General features: G+C 56.5%; 1 protein-coding gene across 1 annotated transcript in view; it reads right to left on the bottom strand.

The window, feature by feature from the left end:
- Positions 1–11,261: 11,261 nt before the first annotated feature.
- The window catches only part of PITX3 (paired like homeodomain 3), a 33,236-nt gene continuing 26,748 nt past the window's right edge, over positions 11,262–17,749 (bottom strand). The window contains exons 3-4 of the mRNA XM_074999451.1: positions 17,332–17,537; positions 11,262–12,637 (exon numbers count right to left, since the gene is read on the bottom strand). Coding sequence (XP_074855552.1) covers positions 12,074–12,637; positions 17,332–17,537 — 770 coding nt within the window. The 3' untranslated portion in view covers positions 11,262–12,073. The remainder of the gene's footprint in view (positions 12,638–17,331; positions 17,538–17,749) is intronic.

Below are 17,749 nucleotides of genomic sequence, written 5' to 3'. Positions count from 1 at the left end.
CCACCGGTAGAAACATGCTGTGGGTGCTCTGCGAATCAGCTGGGCAGAACCTGCATCTCTCCTGGGTGCTGCCCAAGTGCTCAGCTTACAGGGAACGCTGGTCCCATGGTCCAGAGGAGAGCAGCTGGGACCAGTCCTCTCCATTACAGGCAAGAGGGAGGAGTAAGGCTGTGGATGGCAAGGCCCAAGTGCCGTACTCCATAGGAAGATGTGGACAAGCAGAGAGGAGTTCAGAGGAGGAGCTGGACATGCTCAGTTGTGAGAAAGGAGATCGAGGGGGAGCCGATGTCCAGCCTGTTTGAAAGAGGAGGAGGATCGAGTGTTGTCCACGCCCACTGAAGGAAGGCAAGAAGAGATTGGGTTAAGGTGCAGCTAAGGAGATACACATTGGCTCTTAGGAAAACCTGTCTATAGGGACAGTGCAGCTCTGGAAGAAGCTGCCAGGGTGGCTGGGGACCCCTGTCTTTGGAGGTTGTTCAGAGCAGGTAGGACAAGCCCGTCGGCGATAGTCTAGGTTCATTTGGTGTTGCCTCGGTGCAGCAGGCTGACCACCTGAGGTCCTTCCGGCCCTACATTGTAATTACCTGGAAGTCTCTGGCCGGGAGTTTGAGTCCCCTTCCACGGGGGTAGGATGGGGAGCTCGCAAGCAGCCGTGCTACCGTAGTGCAGCTTCGGTCGGGGTAAGCTGGCCTGGAGCAGAAGCTCCAGGTTTCTCAGGCAGTTGCTGTCAGTCCAGCCAGCAGCTATAACCCCTCTCGGCTGCGTCAGCTGGCAGTAGAGATCCCTGATTCGCTCCTGTCCTCGGGGTTCTCCTTTGCAAGCATGAGTGCCACTTGTATGGCCCAGCCAAGTCGCTGGGGTGCTGCAGAACGCAGCTGGCCTGGGCAGCGGGCATTAAAGCTCCTGGGGCAAGACTGAGGCCTTGCCTAAGCCGGAAGTCAAACCATGCTGTAGGGTGAGCTTGGCAGCTCTCCTCACAAACCCCCCCCATGCTGGCTCAGGCTGCTTGCTACCGCCCCAGAGTACAGCAGGCCGGAGGGTGTGTAGCCAGGGTGGCACCAGCAGCCTGGGGGGTGGGCCCCCTGCACAAGGCCTGGAGGAACCACTGTAGCATTGAGCTGGGTGTGGGTAGGAGACCCTTCACAAGCGTGTGAGCAGCCTGCAGCCATTTCTGCCTTGGCTGCAGCTGGTGTGATGGCTGCCCTGTGGAACCGGACTTGCTGGGGTGGGAGCTGAGCTGAGGGGCACTGTAGCCGCAAGGCGGAGGTCCTGTCTCTTACCGCACAGGGGGAGTGCTGGGCCAGAGAGACAAACTGTCGAATACATAGATGATAAAATGAACCGGAAAGGGGATTAGTCCTCAGTGGTAACTAGCATTGTACTTATGTAGCTGTTTCTTCTTGTTCATCTAATTGCTTAGCTAGTGTTTGTTAATACAGTAGCCAGTTACTGCATTGTAGCTGAGGTGGGAGCCAGTTTGTTCTTTGTGCAGGGAAATATGGGGTTGTCAGAGCCAGCAGGGCAGGGTGGGAGATGGAGTCTTTGAGTTTAGCAAACCTAACGAGGCGGGAAGAGAAAGCGTGAGAGACAGGGAAACAGCTGGAGTTGGACTACTGCAGGCACTGTTTCTGCAGCTGCCTGGCTGTTGTCAGATTTCACCCTTTCATTCTCCCATTCCACGACTCCTCCTCTGCCCAGTAGTTCTCTACAGTTCACTCCAAGTGAAGCAATTTCAGACCCAAGCCTTCAGCAGCTTTGAAAGTACCTGATTTCTCCTGTTTCATGGCCCTGAGCTGCAGCATCATAGAATCCCGGGGCTGGAAGGGACCTCAGGAGGCCATCTAGTCTAGCCCCCTGCCCAAAGCAGGATCAACCCCATATCAGTCATCCCAGCCAGGACCTTGTGAAGCTGGGACTTAACAACCTCTAGGGATGGAGAATCCACCACCTCTCTAGGCAACACATTCCAGTGCTTCACCACCCACCTGAGGAAGTAGTTTTTCCTAATATCCAACCTGCACCTCTCCTTAGGCTTGTCCACACTAGCTCCCTCCTTGCAAGGGAAGATGGTAAGTAGGGTGGCGGGAGATTATTAAGGAAGTGCTGTGGTATATATATGCAGCACTTCATTAAGCTAATTCTCCCCCGCAGCAACTCCAAAGTGTTAAACTCTGAAGTGTGGGCTCACCAGTAGCCCCAGCTTACCCGCTGGTACCTTGACGTGCCTGGGCAAAATTTTGAGGAGTAAAGGGACTTGGAAATTGCCCGGGTACTTCAAGGTACCAGCGGGTGAGCTGGGGCTACCGGCGAGCCGACACTTCAGATTTCAACGCTTTGAAGTTGCTGCGGGGGAGAATTAGCTTAATGAAGTGCTGTAAATGCACCACAGCACTTCATTAATAACCTCCCCCGCCCTTACCTACCATGCTCCCTTCCACATAGGCAGCTTGTGTTGACAAGCCCCTTCTAAAACTTAGACCATTGCTCCTTCTGTCGTCTGACACCACTGAGAACAGTTTCTCTCCAGCCTCTTTAGAGCTCCCCCTCAGGAAGTTGAAGGCTGCTATTAAATCACCCCTCAGTCTTCTCTTCTGTAAACTAAACAAGCCCAAATCCCTCAGCCTCTCCTCATAGGTCTTGTGCTCCAGCCCCGCAATCATTTCTGTTGCCCTCTGCTGAACCTCCTCCAGCAAATCCGCATCCTTTTTATACTGGGGGGCCCAAAACTGGACACAATATTCCAGCTGTGGCCTCACCAGTGCCGAATAGAGGGGAACAACCACTCCTCTAGATCTGCTGGAAGTGTTACTCCTAATGCACCCTAGTATGTCGTTAGCCTTTTTGGCTGCAAGGGCACACTGCTGACCCATATCCAGCCTTTCAGCCACCAGAACCCCTCGGTCCCTTCCCGCTTCTGGGTTTTTTCTTGCTTTCCAGCAAACTGCCCGGCCTGCTGAGGTGCCAGTCCTAGGGCGGCCCCTACAGTGACGCCCAGGGCAGTGAATGGAGGGGTGGGGGAGCTTGCAGGTGGGGGAGGGTGGTGGAGCTCCCCAGAAAGGGCTGGTGGCCTCTGACCTGAGCAGCTGGTCCTTGGGCGATCGGTTCTGTGTGTGGGGAAGAAGTGACCATACCGGGAACAGAGGCACCCGCTAGGTGGCACCATTGTCCTTGGTTTTACAGCTAAGCCAGCCCCAGGGCCAGGCTGGGGCCACATTTCCTACACCTGCCTGGCGGCCTTGCATCCTGGCTGCTGCCAGGGTTGGCTCCCCTCCTTCAGGGCCTGGCCGTGTGCACAGGGGCGCCATGCCCAGCACCATCTCGCCTAGGCCTGGTGGAGGAGAGGTGCGATTGCCTCTGGCCGACTGCTGCAGGCGGTAAGGGGCTTGTTGTCCAGGCTCCTTGGTGGAGGTCAGGGCCCTGGACTTCTGAAGGATCGGGCCCTTAATTGTGCTCAGCCCCCTGGGTTGTGGGAGCAGCAGGCTGAGTGGTAGGAATAGGGCAGAGGCAGTGACCAGGCAAGCGCCCCGCTGGCGAGCAGGAGAGGGCTGCGAGGTGCAGGGCTGACACCCCGTCTGCACTAGAGGGGGCTGTGCAGCCAGGGGCCTGTGAGTGGGGGGGGCCCGATGGGGCACAGCCTCTGGGTCTGGGCCTTTGCCTTTGTTCTTCCTTGGCGGCAATGACCTGGGCCCACCTGGAGCCTCTGGTATGTCAAGCTGGACCAGCAGGTTTGGGGGCAGGGAGGGTGGTTCCCTCTGGACTCCAGTAAGAAACCTGCTAGCCCCACTGGGGGGTGGGGGGTTGGTGCATTCAGCTGTTGCACCGTGTCGTCTGCCCCCCTCACCTCAGTTCTGTGCCAGGGAGCCCCTTCTTGCCATCTCCTGGGGGGTCTGAGGCCTCTAGGGGAAGGCCGGGCTGGAGCCAGGGCTGAGCTGGGCTGGATGGCTGGGGGGCGCCCCGAGGGACTCAAGCCTGTGCAGGCTGCTGTTATGGGGCACTGACAGGCGGGGCAGGACCTGACAGGCTGGTCACAGGGCTCCTCTCACTGTGTTCCCTGAAGACTCACTACCCCCCTGCCCATGTCTGTCACGATGGCCTGTGGCTGGTCTCTCCCTCGTTTGGGGAAGGTGGGGGGGTTGCCCCACTGGGGGGAGCCAGCCCAAGCCTGTGCCATTTTAGCTGGGGCATGCGGAGGGGGGTTTCTACGTGTAATGCTTCCCTCTCTCCACGGTGAAGGGGCAGGCTGCAGAGTGACAACCAACCCTTGCCTCTCCCAGAGGGATTGCAGCCTGGGGGTGGGGGGGTTGCAAGGGACCACCCACGGTGCCAGCTGAATGGGAGCCACTCCCTGGCCCAGGAATCCTGCCAAGGCCCAGTTAGCCGGGGCAGGTTGACAACTCTGTGAGCAGCTGCCGTGCCCCAGTTTTCCTTTCCAGGCTAGGGCTCTTGAGGGATGGGGACGAGGCTCAGGCAGGACGGAGGTATCTGCAGAGCCCTGGGAGCTCATTCCCTTCTCACCAAGGCGCCTGTGAGTCCTGGTCTTGGGGCCGCTCTCCCCCATGAGTGCCTGGGCGGGGATCAGTGGCCGGTTTCTCAGCACGCGCCTGCTGTTGCGGAGGCCTCCCTGTCGTTCTAGTGGACGGGTCCTGACGGACACGGCTGGAGTGCGAAGATCTGAGGTTCGACAGGAGGCCTGGGCAGGGCCCAGCTCACTGCAGCTCAACCCTGGGAGAGGGGAGAATGTTGGAGATGAGGAGGGACCCGGTCATCTCCGCAGCCTGTTCGGTCGTGGGCTCCTCGCTCACACTGCCACCCAAGGAGACACCCCCCAAGATTTCTGGGGTGCAGGCACAGGACCTGAGCCGAGACCCACCAGCTGGTTTCACACAGGGATGCTAAACGGCCACCAGCAAAGCAGAGCAGTGCCCGGGAAGCTCACCCAGGCACAGAGGGGCTCCCTGCTTTGGGCGTGCTGTCTCGGAGCTCCCTCCCCACCAGATCGTTCTGGTGGCAGCATTGAATAGGCTCTAATGGGTACAAATCTCACTGCTTTATGTGGGAGGATGGGCCTGCGTGGGGAAGACACCTGGCGGCCCAGGAGATGTCCTGGCTTTGAAGTGGTCAGTGCACCGGCTGTTGGATGACGATCTGGGCCCTGCTGTGGAATGAGAGCCCTGGGCTTGGTGTGCAGAAGGCCTGTCAGGCCTGCAGGCATCTCAGCACATGGCTTTGCCATTGTCCCCCCTGAAACAGCAAATTCCACTGGGATTCCATCCCCCAGCTCCCCTTTTGGCTTTATCTCTCAGCAGCCCTCCAGAACTCTGCTTTTCTCCTTCTCCTGCCCAGCTGCCTCCCTGTGATATAAGGTCCCATGACCACACCCTACAGGCAATCAGAATCAGCTTTGTACAAAGACTTTGCCTTGGGCGGTGTCATGTAACACTCATGTGCTGATTACTGATTGTCCTGGTGAAATAGGGGCAGCAATATTGCCTGCCGAGCTGTAAGAATCCATGGTGTGGTGGTTGTACCACCTGTTGAGAGGTGGGTCTGTCTCAAACAATGGCAGGTGGGCTTTGCTCAGTTTGCATTTAAGCAGTAAATAAGTCAGCAAGCAGGAAGTGGGGAACAAAACCTCAAGCAGGGGAGGAAAAGCGGAAAGGAACATCCTTCTCCATATACCTTTTGTCTCCATGATCCCAGCTAGAAAGGTTTTCCTGCTGGAAGGACAGGGTTGAACGCTGTAAAAAAGAGGGACGCGCATCTGAAGGCCACCTGTTCTGTCCATGCGTTTGCTGCATGAGATGGGATAAAGCAGGCAGCCCCTGAACTGGAGAAGAGGCCCTGGCCTTAGTCAGTCAGTCAGAAAGTCCACTGACAGCATGGCTGTGTCGACACTTGCATTCCTCTTTCGAAAGAGGTATGCAAAATGAGGTAAATCAAAAATGCAAATGAGGTACAAATTTGCATGCCTGGCACCTCATTTGCATATTCTTATTTCGAAATAGCTGCTTTTGAAAGAAGAAAACCAGTGTAGACGCTGCTGTTTGGAAGATGGGTTTACTTTCGAAAAAGCAGCGTCTACACTGGTTTTCTTCTTTCAAAAGCAGCTATTTTGAAATAAGAATATGCAAATGAGGTGTCATATGCAAATTTGTACCTCAGTTGCATTTTCGATTTACCTCATTTGCATACCGCTTTCGAAAGAGGAATGCAAGTGTAGACGCACCCTTTGGCCGTTTCTACACAGGCCACTTCCTTTGGAAGTGGCATGCTAATACATGGAGCGAAAGATGCTAATGAGGCGCAGATGCAAATTCCCTATGCCTCATTAGCATAACATCACGTGATTTGGAATCCAGAAGATCATTCTTCCGGACTCCAAAACACTGTGTAGAAGTGCAGCCCCAGGGGGCAGTTCCAGAAGGAAGTCCTTCTCCCGCAGGCCCCTTCTTCCCCAAAATTTTTGGGAAGAAGGGGCCTCCAGAAGACGGACTTCCTTCCAGAAGCCCCCGCCCCCCCGGGGCCTCGCATCTACACAGCATTTTGGAGTCCGGAAAAACAGTCTTCCGGAGTCCAAATCATGTGACATTATGCTAATGAGTTGCGGGGAATTTGCATCCGTGCCTCATTAGCATCTTTTGCTCTATGTATTAGCGTGCCACTTCCAAAGGAAGTGGCCTGTGTAGAAACGGCCTTTGCATTTAACTGAGGCCAGGTCTGCACTAGACATTAGGTTTGCAGATACACGATTCTAGCTACAGCAATTACATAGCTAGAATGGACTTACCTACAATTGACTTACCTGGTCAACCTCCCGTATCAAGGGTCACGGGGTCAATGGTTGACCCCCAGATACGGCCATGCAAAACTGAACTATTAGGCAGGTAAAATTGAACCCCAGAAGATGGCTCCTGACCACTTTGATTCTCTGCGTAGCGAAGACATACCCATGGTGTATGAAGTTAGGCGCCAGCAGCATGGTATCTTTGTTCCTTATAAACATTTCTGACTTTCACGTCTCATTACTTGTACCCACTTAAAATCGCTCTCTGTGCCCGGAACGAACTTGTTTTATTGTTTTATCTCATCCAACGGGTGTAAATTGACGTGCCAGCGAAGCTCCGGTTGGGATAACAAAGTGTACGGATTGCTTCTGTTGACGAAAGAGGGCCTTTGGGAATTTGTGTTGTCCAGGAGAGGGCTGAGCAGTACAGGATATATGTTTCCGGAGGGAAATGTAGGACTGGCTGCGTGCCGGGGTCACCCTGCCGTAGAACCCAGGCTGGAAAGAGCCCAGGTGTGGCTGGCTGCGGCACGCATGCAGACATAGCTAGGAGTGACCTAAAAGGGAGACACTGTTTGTGAGCTGCCCTGAGTGGAGATTATGGCAGCAGAGCATTGTAAGGGGCACCCTAGATGCGTGGGCAGGGGCAACACAGCTGCATATTTGCTGGGATTGTACCCTGGGTAGGTCACTGACCCCCGCTCACTTTTTCCCTTCAGTTACGGAAATTGAGGCTGAGTGGCCGGTCATTGCTGGGAGGTTAGTCCAAGGACGGTTGCGGGCTGGAGGAGCTGCACTGGGATTGGCAGCGCTTGCCCCTCTTTGCATGCTGTCTTTGTGCTGAATCCCCATCCAGCTCCAAAGGGCTCTGTCTTGTGCCACCCGCCCCCAAACCAGAGCAGCAGATGCTTCCCACGTGTGAGAGGCTGCAGGAGATGCTGATGGAGAAGGCAACAGAACATCCATGCACAGGTTTCCCTCCACCTCATGTCCAATGACAGCCCCTTCCTCAGGCATGAAAGAGGGTGGCTACGAAAAGTCACCCCTTGGGGGAAAGGAAGAGGAGGGAGCAGGGCCGCTTCTGGCTTCTCTGGGTAGAAACCAGGTAGGTCAGACCCAGCTCATCATCTTGGCCCCAGCTCGTGGTCATGGATTAAAGGAAAGGGAGGGTGGCACTGTACCAACTCTAAAATCAGCTATGGAGGGGCATGGAAAGGTGCCCTGGGATCTTGTTACCTGTCCCATAGGTCCTCTAGCAGGAAAAATCTCTTTGATCTAAACAAACCAACTCTGTCCGCTCTGCCAAAACCCCCTGCCCCTGCCTGGCCAGAGACGCCAAGGAGATACAGTCAGGAAGGCCGTGGCACCCAAGGGCATAGAAGCTCTATGGTATCGAGCTCTCCTGACAACTCTTCCCAGGGTCCCTGTGTTCAGCCAGAGTCCCTGTTGCACCTGAGAGTGCTGGGCTCATGCCCAGGGCCTCTGGGGAAGTGTGCAAGCCCCGGGGCCATGGCCAGTGCCAGAGACTCATAGAAAATTAAGGCTGGCCAAGACCTCAGGAGGTCATCAAGTTCAAATCCCTGCTCAGACCAACCCCAACTTAATCCTGGTGGCAGGGGCCAGGTTGCATCAGTAGGATGCCAGGCTTCTGCCACGTGACTCAGGGCAGAGCAGGGGAGGCTGGGCAGGAGGAAAAGCTGCTGACAAAGGCCTGCATGGAAGCCTTTAGCAGTGGGGAGGAACTATGGGACCATTCAGAACCAGCCTCTTGGGCTTTGACAGACTTCCACAAGCCAAGCAAGTACTGCTGCTGATGGGGCCAGGGACATATACGGATGGGCCTTTCAAGCTGTCCTGTGGAGGACCAGCGAGAAAGCTGCTTGGCTGTCTCACCTGTATCTCCGCTGGCTCTACCAGAGCGTTTGGCAGCTGAACAACCACACCTGCTGTCCGTGATCCAGCCTGGCTCTGGGGTTCAGTCCCTGCTGCTCGTCAGCAGGGTAATACTAGCAGCTACCGTGCTCCAGCCTGAATAGCTGCCTGACTGGAGCGTGGTTCCCGCCCTGGCATTGCTTTGCTGGGCACCTTTAGTCTCCCTGGCTGGGCACCTTTCCTTTGGCTCCACTAGCGAATCCCCGCCGCCTGATGTCCGGGGGCAGCGCAGCCTCCCCTGCCTGTTTGCAGAGCAGACAGGCAATCCCACTGCAACTGGCCGTGCCCCAGGACTCTCCTCGCTGGCAGGGGTTAGCACTGACGTGTGGAGACCCCCTTCGGCTGGGGGGCGAGGAGAAGGTGTTTCCTCTGCTCCCTGAGGCCCAGCTTTCCCCACTCAGGTCTGCGCCCATGGAGCCGAGCCTGGCTCTGAGGGGAGAAGGGAAGCCCCATAGCAGCAGCAACGAGGGCACATTGAATTGCTTAGTAATGATTTGTTCAGCTCACGGTGGCTATGCGAACAGGAAGGTGCAATGGTTAAAGCAAGTTGAAATGGAGGGGAGGGCTCTCCCCACACTAGCGAGGGGGGAGATCTTACTATATGCTTAGCAGCACCAACCAAGGAGGGAGCTCTCTGCATTTCTCCCCACCCCCAAGGGGCTGTAACAGGGTGTGTTGGCCCTTTAAGACAGACAGCCTTGCCTTGAGGTGTGTCCCAGAAGAGAGGCATGCTGGGAGTTGTAGTCCGGGGGGGCTGGGTAATGTAGGGGCAGGTGGTATAAAGCATGCTGGGAAAAAACATGCCCTATATAGGCTAGAAGGGAAGGGGAGCAGAGGGAGGGGCTGACTTCACCTGGCCAGTTCTGGGTCTGGGCAGCACTGTGGGAAAGGGGGTTTGCTGGTGGACTTCGTGGGGTCTGCGGGAAACGCCAGGAGGGGACGGCTTTGGAGAGATGGGGCCACAGGCTGGGGCATTGGGGGGCAGCCAGCTTGGGCACTCGCTGCCCCTTTGGAGCCCAGAGCGTGTCCAGCATGCAGAGCGACTGGTCCGTACAGGTGTGTGCTCCCTCTTAAATGTCCGTCGCGGCCCTGGAGTACGGGCCTGCCTGGAGCGGCGTAGCTGCTGCGTCCGTCCCAGCGACCAGGCACGGCTGGAGCAAGATGACCCTGTGAGTATTGCGTGGCAGACGCGGCGGGAACCCAAGGAGCAGCGTGCCCACTGACGGCGGCCTGTGTTTCCATGGGTGGTGCGCATCCGCAAAGGCCTCAGGGTGCATAACAAAATTTACTCCGCCTGTGGGTGGAAAATGTAGCGGCCCTGCCGCGGGCTGCCTGCGCAAGCCCTGGAAGCGGTCACCCAGGGCAAATGGCTCAGGCCCTTGAAGCGGAAGGGGTTTGCTCCTGCTACTTGTTGGGCAATTCCCAGCAGCTGCTGGGGCAGCCCTGCCGGCCATCCCTGACGGTTCCTAGCTGTCTGCTAACGGACCTGAACAGCTGAAAATGAGGCTGCCCCAGCATCCTGTGCCCAGCTAGCCCTCGGCAGCCAGGCCCACGCACGGGAACTCTGCTCTGAGAGGGTGGCAGCAAGGGACGGGCTTCACCTGCTGCGTAAAGCCTCGATTAGCCTGCAGAAGGGTGAAGCTCATGCCTGACCCTTGCAAAATTGTTCCTGCCCTGTGGCATCCTCTGGCTTGCTGTGCGAATGAGCTCCTTACCCCTCCGCTGCAGGGGAGGTTCTTTTGTGGCTGGGTTTTTCCCAAGGAGGATAACCTGCAAAGGCCCTAGTTTCCCTTTGACTGGTGGACCCGCTGGGGTGGGCGAGGAAACGGCCTGGGGAAAGGCAGGGTTTGCACCCCCGACCCATGCGGAGCAAGTGTCATCTGCACCCCCAGCCTGTTTCTGCTGTGATGCCTGCTCCTTCTAGACTCCCCAGTGCTTTGTGGGTGCCTTGTGGCAGCTGTCCCCAAAGGCTGCAGCCCAGACTGGCTGGGGAAGGTGATGTACCTTCATGGTGGCCTCACCTCCATTAAGAGTTGGATGTTGGTGGGGTTGGGGAGCCCAAGTCTGATTTCCTTCCAGCCCACGCGGACTATAGCTCCATGGACCTGATTCCCTATTGTCGGGAGCTCCATGAAGGAGCTTTTGTTCGTTCATGGGCGGGGGGGAAGGTTGGTCTTGTTTCTCCTTAATGCTCCTAGCCCCAGTTGGATAAGGAGCTAGCCATGGAAGCTCACAGTTCTGCATGGGATCCCGCATGCTGGGCACAGATAGCTCTCCAAAGAGCCCCAAAGATTTGGAGTTGCAACACGCAGGAGATGGAGGGCTTGGTCACAGTCCAGGGCTCCATCCCTGGACTTCCCCTTCTGTCACCTGGCCCCCACCAAGAATTGGCATCTCCTGAAAAGCAGCCCTCAGAAGGGCTCTGGTCTTGCTCAAGTGGGTAGGACAGGGACCCATTAGACACAATCGCTGGCCCTTCGTTCCCCCACCTTCTCGTCTTGTGCTCACAATAACCAGACAGACGGACCCTCTAATGGGACTGCTCCACCTCTCCTTTTATTGTTGAAAATGGGACTCGGGCTGGGGTGGAAGTCGCACAAAAGGGTAGTTTGTTGCAAAAGGCGGGAAGAAAGGGGGATTCTTTGGATGTATACTGGCAAAGGGTTTCCTACCAGAGTGGAAGTGACTTAAGCAGTAAAGCTGACGGCCGAATGCTCCGCCCTGGGGGCCAGGCTTGGCTTTTCGTCTGTAGGTCTACTCCATGGCTTAGCCCCTGTACTAACCAAAAAGGTGTATTCACGTTTATTTACCACTGTGTGTTCTAGCTCCGACGCAGACACATCCTACGTCCTTACAATTCCCACTCCCTAGGGTGTCGCTGCAGGATGAAAAGGGCGTGCTGGCTGAGACAGACCTTTCCTTACCGGGGGCTGGGGAGGCCAGCCGTGTGGTTAATACACGAGAGAGAATGTCGGGGAATGAAATCCACCCGCTCTCTGCTGAGCAGCCTCCTGCAGCTGTGCAACCTGACCGCCTGTGCTTTAAACAAGGGCAAGGAGAGCCGTCGAACCAGGGGCAAGGAAAGCAGATAGGCATATGCTCCCTTCTGCTGCCCCAGAGCCAGGCAACCTGGATGTCGCAGGTTCGTGCTTCCTAATGAGCCTTCCCAGGAGCAGTCTCAGTTGCATTACCAAAAAAAAAGAAGGAAAAAGACAGTCAAAATTCACCATACAATAGACAAGTCTTCACAGAGGTCCGGCTGCCTGTCTCTCTCCTGCAGGGCGTATGCTGTTGTAGGGCTAAAGGTCTCCTTCCGTCAGGCTAAGGTCGAGTCTCTGGCTGGGGGCGGGCAGCCCTTCATACGGGCCTGTCCACAGCATATTGGCAGGGGCTCAGGTTGGAAGCTGCCGTCTGAACCGCTGGATAGGTGAAGTTGGCATGTTGCTTGGCCTTCAGCCGCAAGCTGGCCAGGCTCGAGTTGCACGTGTCCCTGTACATGTAGGGGCTGGTGGTGGAGGCGTAAGGGCAGGTGCTGGAGGAAACAGCCGAGTTGAGGCCCGGGCCGTTGAGGTTGTTGATGTTTCCCAGGTTGTTGAGGCTGGAGCCGGGCACGCCAGTCACCGCCGAGGGGACCATGGAGGAAGGCATGGTCATGGAAGCAATGGAACTGGGCGGGGAGAACATGGGCTGGGATGCCAGGGGGCTGACATTCATGGAGTTGAAGAAGGGGAAGCTCTTGGCTGACAGGGGGCTGGTGGCGAGCCCTTTGGCAGCCCAGTTGTTATAGGAATAGCCAGAATACATCTCGTCGTACGGCTGCATTAATCCATTGAACTGAGCTCCAAAACTGTTCTTACAAAGCTCCGCCTGCTGGTTCCTTTCTCGTTTCCTCCACTTGGCTCTGCGGTTCTTAAACCAGACCTGCCAGGGAAGCAGAGAGGGGGAAGGTCATTCGTGCATTGGTGGGGAAGTGTCTGCCTGGGTCAGCCAGCTCCCCTTGGGCTAACACGGATGGCTGAGCCCGCCTGGGGAAGAACAGGCTAAGGGGCGGGGGGGTTGTGCAATCAGGTGGAGTTAGCCAAAGGCAACTGCCGTGGGAATAGCAGGGTGTGCTACTGAACCATGGCATGATGGGCTGCAGCATGGTCTCCCAAAGGGAGCTGGTGGGAGCCCCCTCCCTTAGGACACCTAGCACCAGAACAGAGCCAGGAGCATGCAGCACAGGTAGACGCCTGGGATGGTGTAGGTGACCTGGCAGGTCCTGTCCCGCTCCAGCGCCCGGGATTTTCAGTATAAAAGGAGGGCTGTAGGTTTGTGTACGTACCCCGTTTCCACAGGAGACGGGCTGAACCCTGCAGGGGTGGACAGTTCAGCTGCCTCTCTTATTTTAGCCTGGCTCTCTGTCCCGACCGGGGATTCCCCACAGAGGTTTGCACCAGGGCAGGGGACCTCGCAGGAGGCTGGACTGGCTAGAGAGAGTGCCTTCCCGAGCCCCCTCCTCAGGCATTTGTGATCATGTGACCCACCTTGCCTTCCATTCTCGACCATGCAACAAATACAGCACTTGCTTACATAGGAAAATATTAGGAAAATACTTAGTGTATTTTTAACTGTGATCTAGCAGCGAGGAGCCAGTGTCGTATGACTTCATAGGCCATAAGCAAGAGCTCTGGGGTGCACGGTGTGAGAACTGCTGCAGTAGGAGAATTTGCTCGTGTTTTTTTTTTTTTTTTTATGTCAGGACTATTTGGTGTTTACTGGAAGGTGATGAAAGATTCGTGGTAGCTGGGAGTCTTCAGACAAATAACCCATGGAAGTATAACCCCCCGCTAAGAAATAAACCCAAAAGTTGACTGAAGACCCTTAGTGGGACACTGTCAAAAATCCTCTCTGAAACTAGTTTGTTTTTTTTTTTTTCCCCTCAAGTTACTTGTGGTATACTTCAGATTTAAAAACGAAAAATGTGATTAGCTCTGCTGCTGGTGCGTTCTGTTTTCTTTTGGCATTCCTGTGCGCTTGGAGGGTGAAAAGACTGGTCTGTAGCCCTCACTTGTCCAGCACCCTCAGGACCTAGGGAGTGCCAAACAGAATTTGCCAAACCACAGGAGGTCAGGACTGTCTGGCACATTGCCAACACTTCCACTTTAGACTGGGCTCTGAGAAGACAGGGGTAAATCAGAGCTAACTAACAGCACCAGACACTGAAAGCCAGGGCTGGTGGCTGGAAACAAACTTTATGGGATCCTGAGAAACTTGGCTGCAGTGGTCATCCGGCTAACTAAACTCTAGCTGGTTTACAGATGGTGCCGGACTAGAGAGGTTCAACCTGTACTTGACAATTGTAATCCCGTCCCTGCCAACTCTAGCCATTCAAAAGCATGAGTCAGAAGCCCCTAATAACTTTGAAAACCTTCCACTTCCTTTGTCTTGGTGTTTGTCTGTCTGCCTTCTGAGTGCCCCCACCTCGGGAGAAGCCACACATTTCCAACTTGTATCGGGTCAGCTTGGCTTCAAAATTCCACCACGGAAATACAACTTCCATGTTTGCTTTTTAGAGCAAATACTTCTACCCTCTTGTATACTGTGGGGCCCTTCTGTCCCTCCCTACCGCCTCCGAGCGAGACAAGGTGCCCCTGACACACACACACACACACACCCTCTTCCCCCGCTTTTGTAATATGTATGGAACTGAAGGGAGAGGGTCAGAATTTGTGTGGTGGTTTATACTGCTTACAATTCAGCAGATTGCCCCGTACTGACCTTGAGCATAATTGGGTGCGGGCCTTTTACCAGGATTATCTGGGTGTCTCTCCCTTAATCATTTCCCTGCCCATGCCGGGGCCTCGGGTGTTGGAGCACGTCAATCCCTCTTGCTCTCTTTGCCTGGCACACAACAGTCTAGTCTCCTGGGGGCTGTAATACTGTGGGATGATATGGGGTGTTGGGTACAGCCTGCGGGCACTGGACGTGGGTTGTGATGTACAGGCGGTCGGGTAGCTGATCTGGTGGCTTCTGAAGACCTTCTGGCCTTCAGCTCTAGGATTGTACTTAGAGCTGGGGTGACACCAAGAGCTCAGAGGTGGACACTGGGCCTAGGCAGCTACCCCACGAGCTATGCAGCCTCAGCAGGAACAATGACCTCTCGGTCAGCTCTGTACGGACCTCTTCCCTACAACTCTGGCTGCTTGTGGCATCCTCTTCCCCCTCTCACACACCCTGTTCTCTTGCTCTGCCACCATAGGCCCTTCTGGCCTCAGTCTGCCTCCCGCTACACCCAGGCCCTTTGACTCCTAACTCAGCTTTCCGCCCTGTTCCTGAGCTCCCCCTCTGCTGTCCCCACTGCTCCATTCCCAACACCTCCCCAGCTCCCTGGCTCCTGCCCGACCCTCACAGCCGGAACATGGATACGTCTACCCTGCAGTCAGACAGGCTGACTCAGGCTTGGGCTTAAGGGCTGTGTCGCTGTGTGGACATGCAGGCTCGGGCTGCAGCAAGGACTGGAGGAGCCAGCGGTGAGCCAGGTGTGGTCCCAGATCTCAGGATGAAGCCTGAGCAGGAAGGGCTAAACCACCATTCAAAAATCCCCTTAGCCTGAGCCGTGTCAGCTGGTGCTTGGCCTAAAGGGCCACCGTTTTCCCACAGGGCCTGTCTCAGCCCTACTAGTTATACTGAGAAACGGTGGCCCTCTTTGCTGTGGGCAATGCCATACCCACACGCACACAAGGGGCCCACCTGACAACTCGCTGAAGGCAGGCTGTGATTCGGATCCACTGCTGGGGTGAGGGGTCCCTGCCAGATTATGGTGAGGATTTGAGAGACAAGTCCCCAATGGGAAATTCATCCCAACCTTGGGGACAGGGGGGTGAGCCAGAGCCAGAGCGGGGATGTGACCACTCCAGGGTTGCAGTGACAGAGTAAGTTATGAAGCCCTGGCTGGGAGATCAGAGTGCTGGGTTTCTAGGGCATCAGGTGGAAAGAGGGTGCAGACCCACAAAGGAAACGTCAGCTCCGTCTACACTACGGCACGGTGGTGCAGCCACTTCCTCCAGTGATGGGAGGGGGTTTCCCGTTCGTGTAGTTAATCCACGGTTGGAAGCCAGGAGGCCGTCGCCCAAGCTGTGCCCACACCCCGGGCTAGGCTGAGCTGGCTCCTAGGTGTAGACCTGGCTGCCACCTCAGGACCCCTGTCCAGGACGGACACACGTCAGCCCTGAAAAAATCCCCACTCCCCCTGGCACCTGGGCAAGAGCAGCCAATCAGTGCTGCTGCGGGCAGGAGGCAAAGCTGGCATATCCTCACGGGAGGGGAGGAGGGAGCCAGAGGAGTCCAGCAGCTGAGGCTGACTCCACTCTCCCATCGCCCGGCCTTGCCCCTTCCCTTCATTAGTCAGCCTGGGAAAGCGGCGGGGACTGGGAGGCTGTAGCAGAAGAGGGCTGAAGAAGAGCAGAGCAGGGACTGGACGGGACTGACCTGGAGGTTGGGCGGACGGAGGTGGGCATGGGATTGGGGCGGGGGTAGAAGCTCCTGCAGCAGTGCCCAGGGTCCCCTTACCCGGTACTTTCAGAGCACCGGCCACACTCGCTGTGCCTTTCTGGTGCTGTTGCTCACAGAGCCGGGCAGGGGGAGTTCTACAGGCCGACCACGTGCAAAACACAGACTTGTTAAGAGTCCTGCATTGGGCTCAACCTCCTGGTGTTCTGGGGCCCAACTCCTGACTGCTGAACCTCTGGAGTTGGTCTCCACTTCCCGTCCCCCCCACCCCCAACACGCCAGCCCTGCAACACCAGGGAAGGGGGAGAGGGTCCCTGCCATGCCCCCCACCCTCGGGCCTGTGAGCTGGGGGTGAAGAGCTCCAGGAGATGCCAGAGGAGTGCAGGTGGGCATGGTGGGGCAGCTCTGATTGGCAGATGGGGGGAGGGCAGGAAGATGCGATGTCGTTTCCACTCCTCTAGCAACTGATAGATTGTTCCTCCCTTCTTTATCCAGCCTGCTGCCAGGCCCAGGCCCTAGCCACTAGGAAGTGCTGTCCCGAGGCAGGGGAAGGACTGATGCAAGAGGGGCGGGCAAGGAGCGCTTGGGGAGGGGGCAGAAGAGGGCATTGGCAGTGGCCGGAGGGGGGCAGGGAATCAGGATGCAGAGGTGGGGGAAGTCGGGTATTTCCCGAACTGAGTGATGGCTTCACTTCTGTGCTGGGTTAGACCTTCCACCCCAGGGTCCTCTCACCCTGAGCAACCCAGGGGGATGCCTGTGCTGCAGCCGCCGGGGAGAGGTGTCTGTTTTCATGCTGCGCTGGAGGCAGGTGAGCAGTTCTCTGCCTGGGGAGCAGACTGCCGCCCCACTGAGCACCCCCCAAGTGAGATTTCCCCCGCAAATGCCTGCCGGCCTGATCGCTCCTGGGAACTGGCCCTGAGTCCGGCCTGGCAGCCCGCAGGGTGTGTGCAGCTGGGCCCTGGGAGCAGGGTGGGTGGAGCTGACGTGCTGGAGAAGCCTCCAGTGCCTTCGGCTGTCTGAGAAGGCCAGGTTGTGGGATGGCTGAGCAGCTTGCTCCAGAGCTGATTTCCCTCCTCCCCCAAGCTGTGTTCAGAGACTGCCAAGCGGGAGACGGGCGGCCGTACCCGGACTCGTGCCTCGGTCAGGTTGGTCCAGACTGCTATCTCCTCCCTGGTGCTCATGTCTGGGTAACGGTTCCTCTGGAAGGTGGCCTCCAGTTCCTGGAGCTGCTGACTGGTAAAGTGAGTCCGCTGCCGTCTCTGCTTCTTCTTCAGGGAGCCGTCCTCGGGGTTGGAGTCATCCGTCTGGTTCTGCTGGGACTTCTCCGTGTCTGTGAAATGCAAAAGTAGGCAAACGGTCACACTGCAGCCCTGGCCGCTCTATCCCTGCGGTGCACCTCTTGCGTGTTACCACCCTCCTGTCTGCACAGGAGGCATCAAAAATCTCCTCCTCCTCTACGCAACAAGCACTGTTTCCTCTGAGTCCGTTTTAAACGGAGGTGGGGGTCTCTTGTTTCTCTAGGAGCGTCTTACTGTAAAGCAG

Source organism: Carettochelys insculpta, chromosome 7, assembly GCF_033958435.1.
Source record: "Carettochelys insculpta isolate YL-2023 chromosome 7, ASM3395843v1, whole genome shotgun sequence".
Lineage (NCBI taxonomy): Eukaryota > Metazoa > Chordata > Testudines > Carettochelyidae > Carettochelys > Carettochelys insculpta.
The sequence above is the reverse complement of the archived record's forward strand: the minus strand, read 5'-3'. Positions and strand labels throughout refer to the sequence as shown.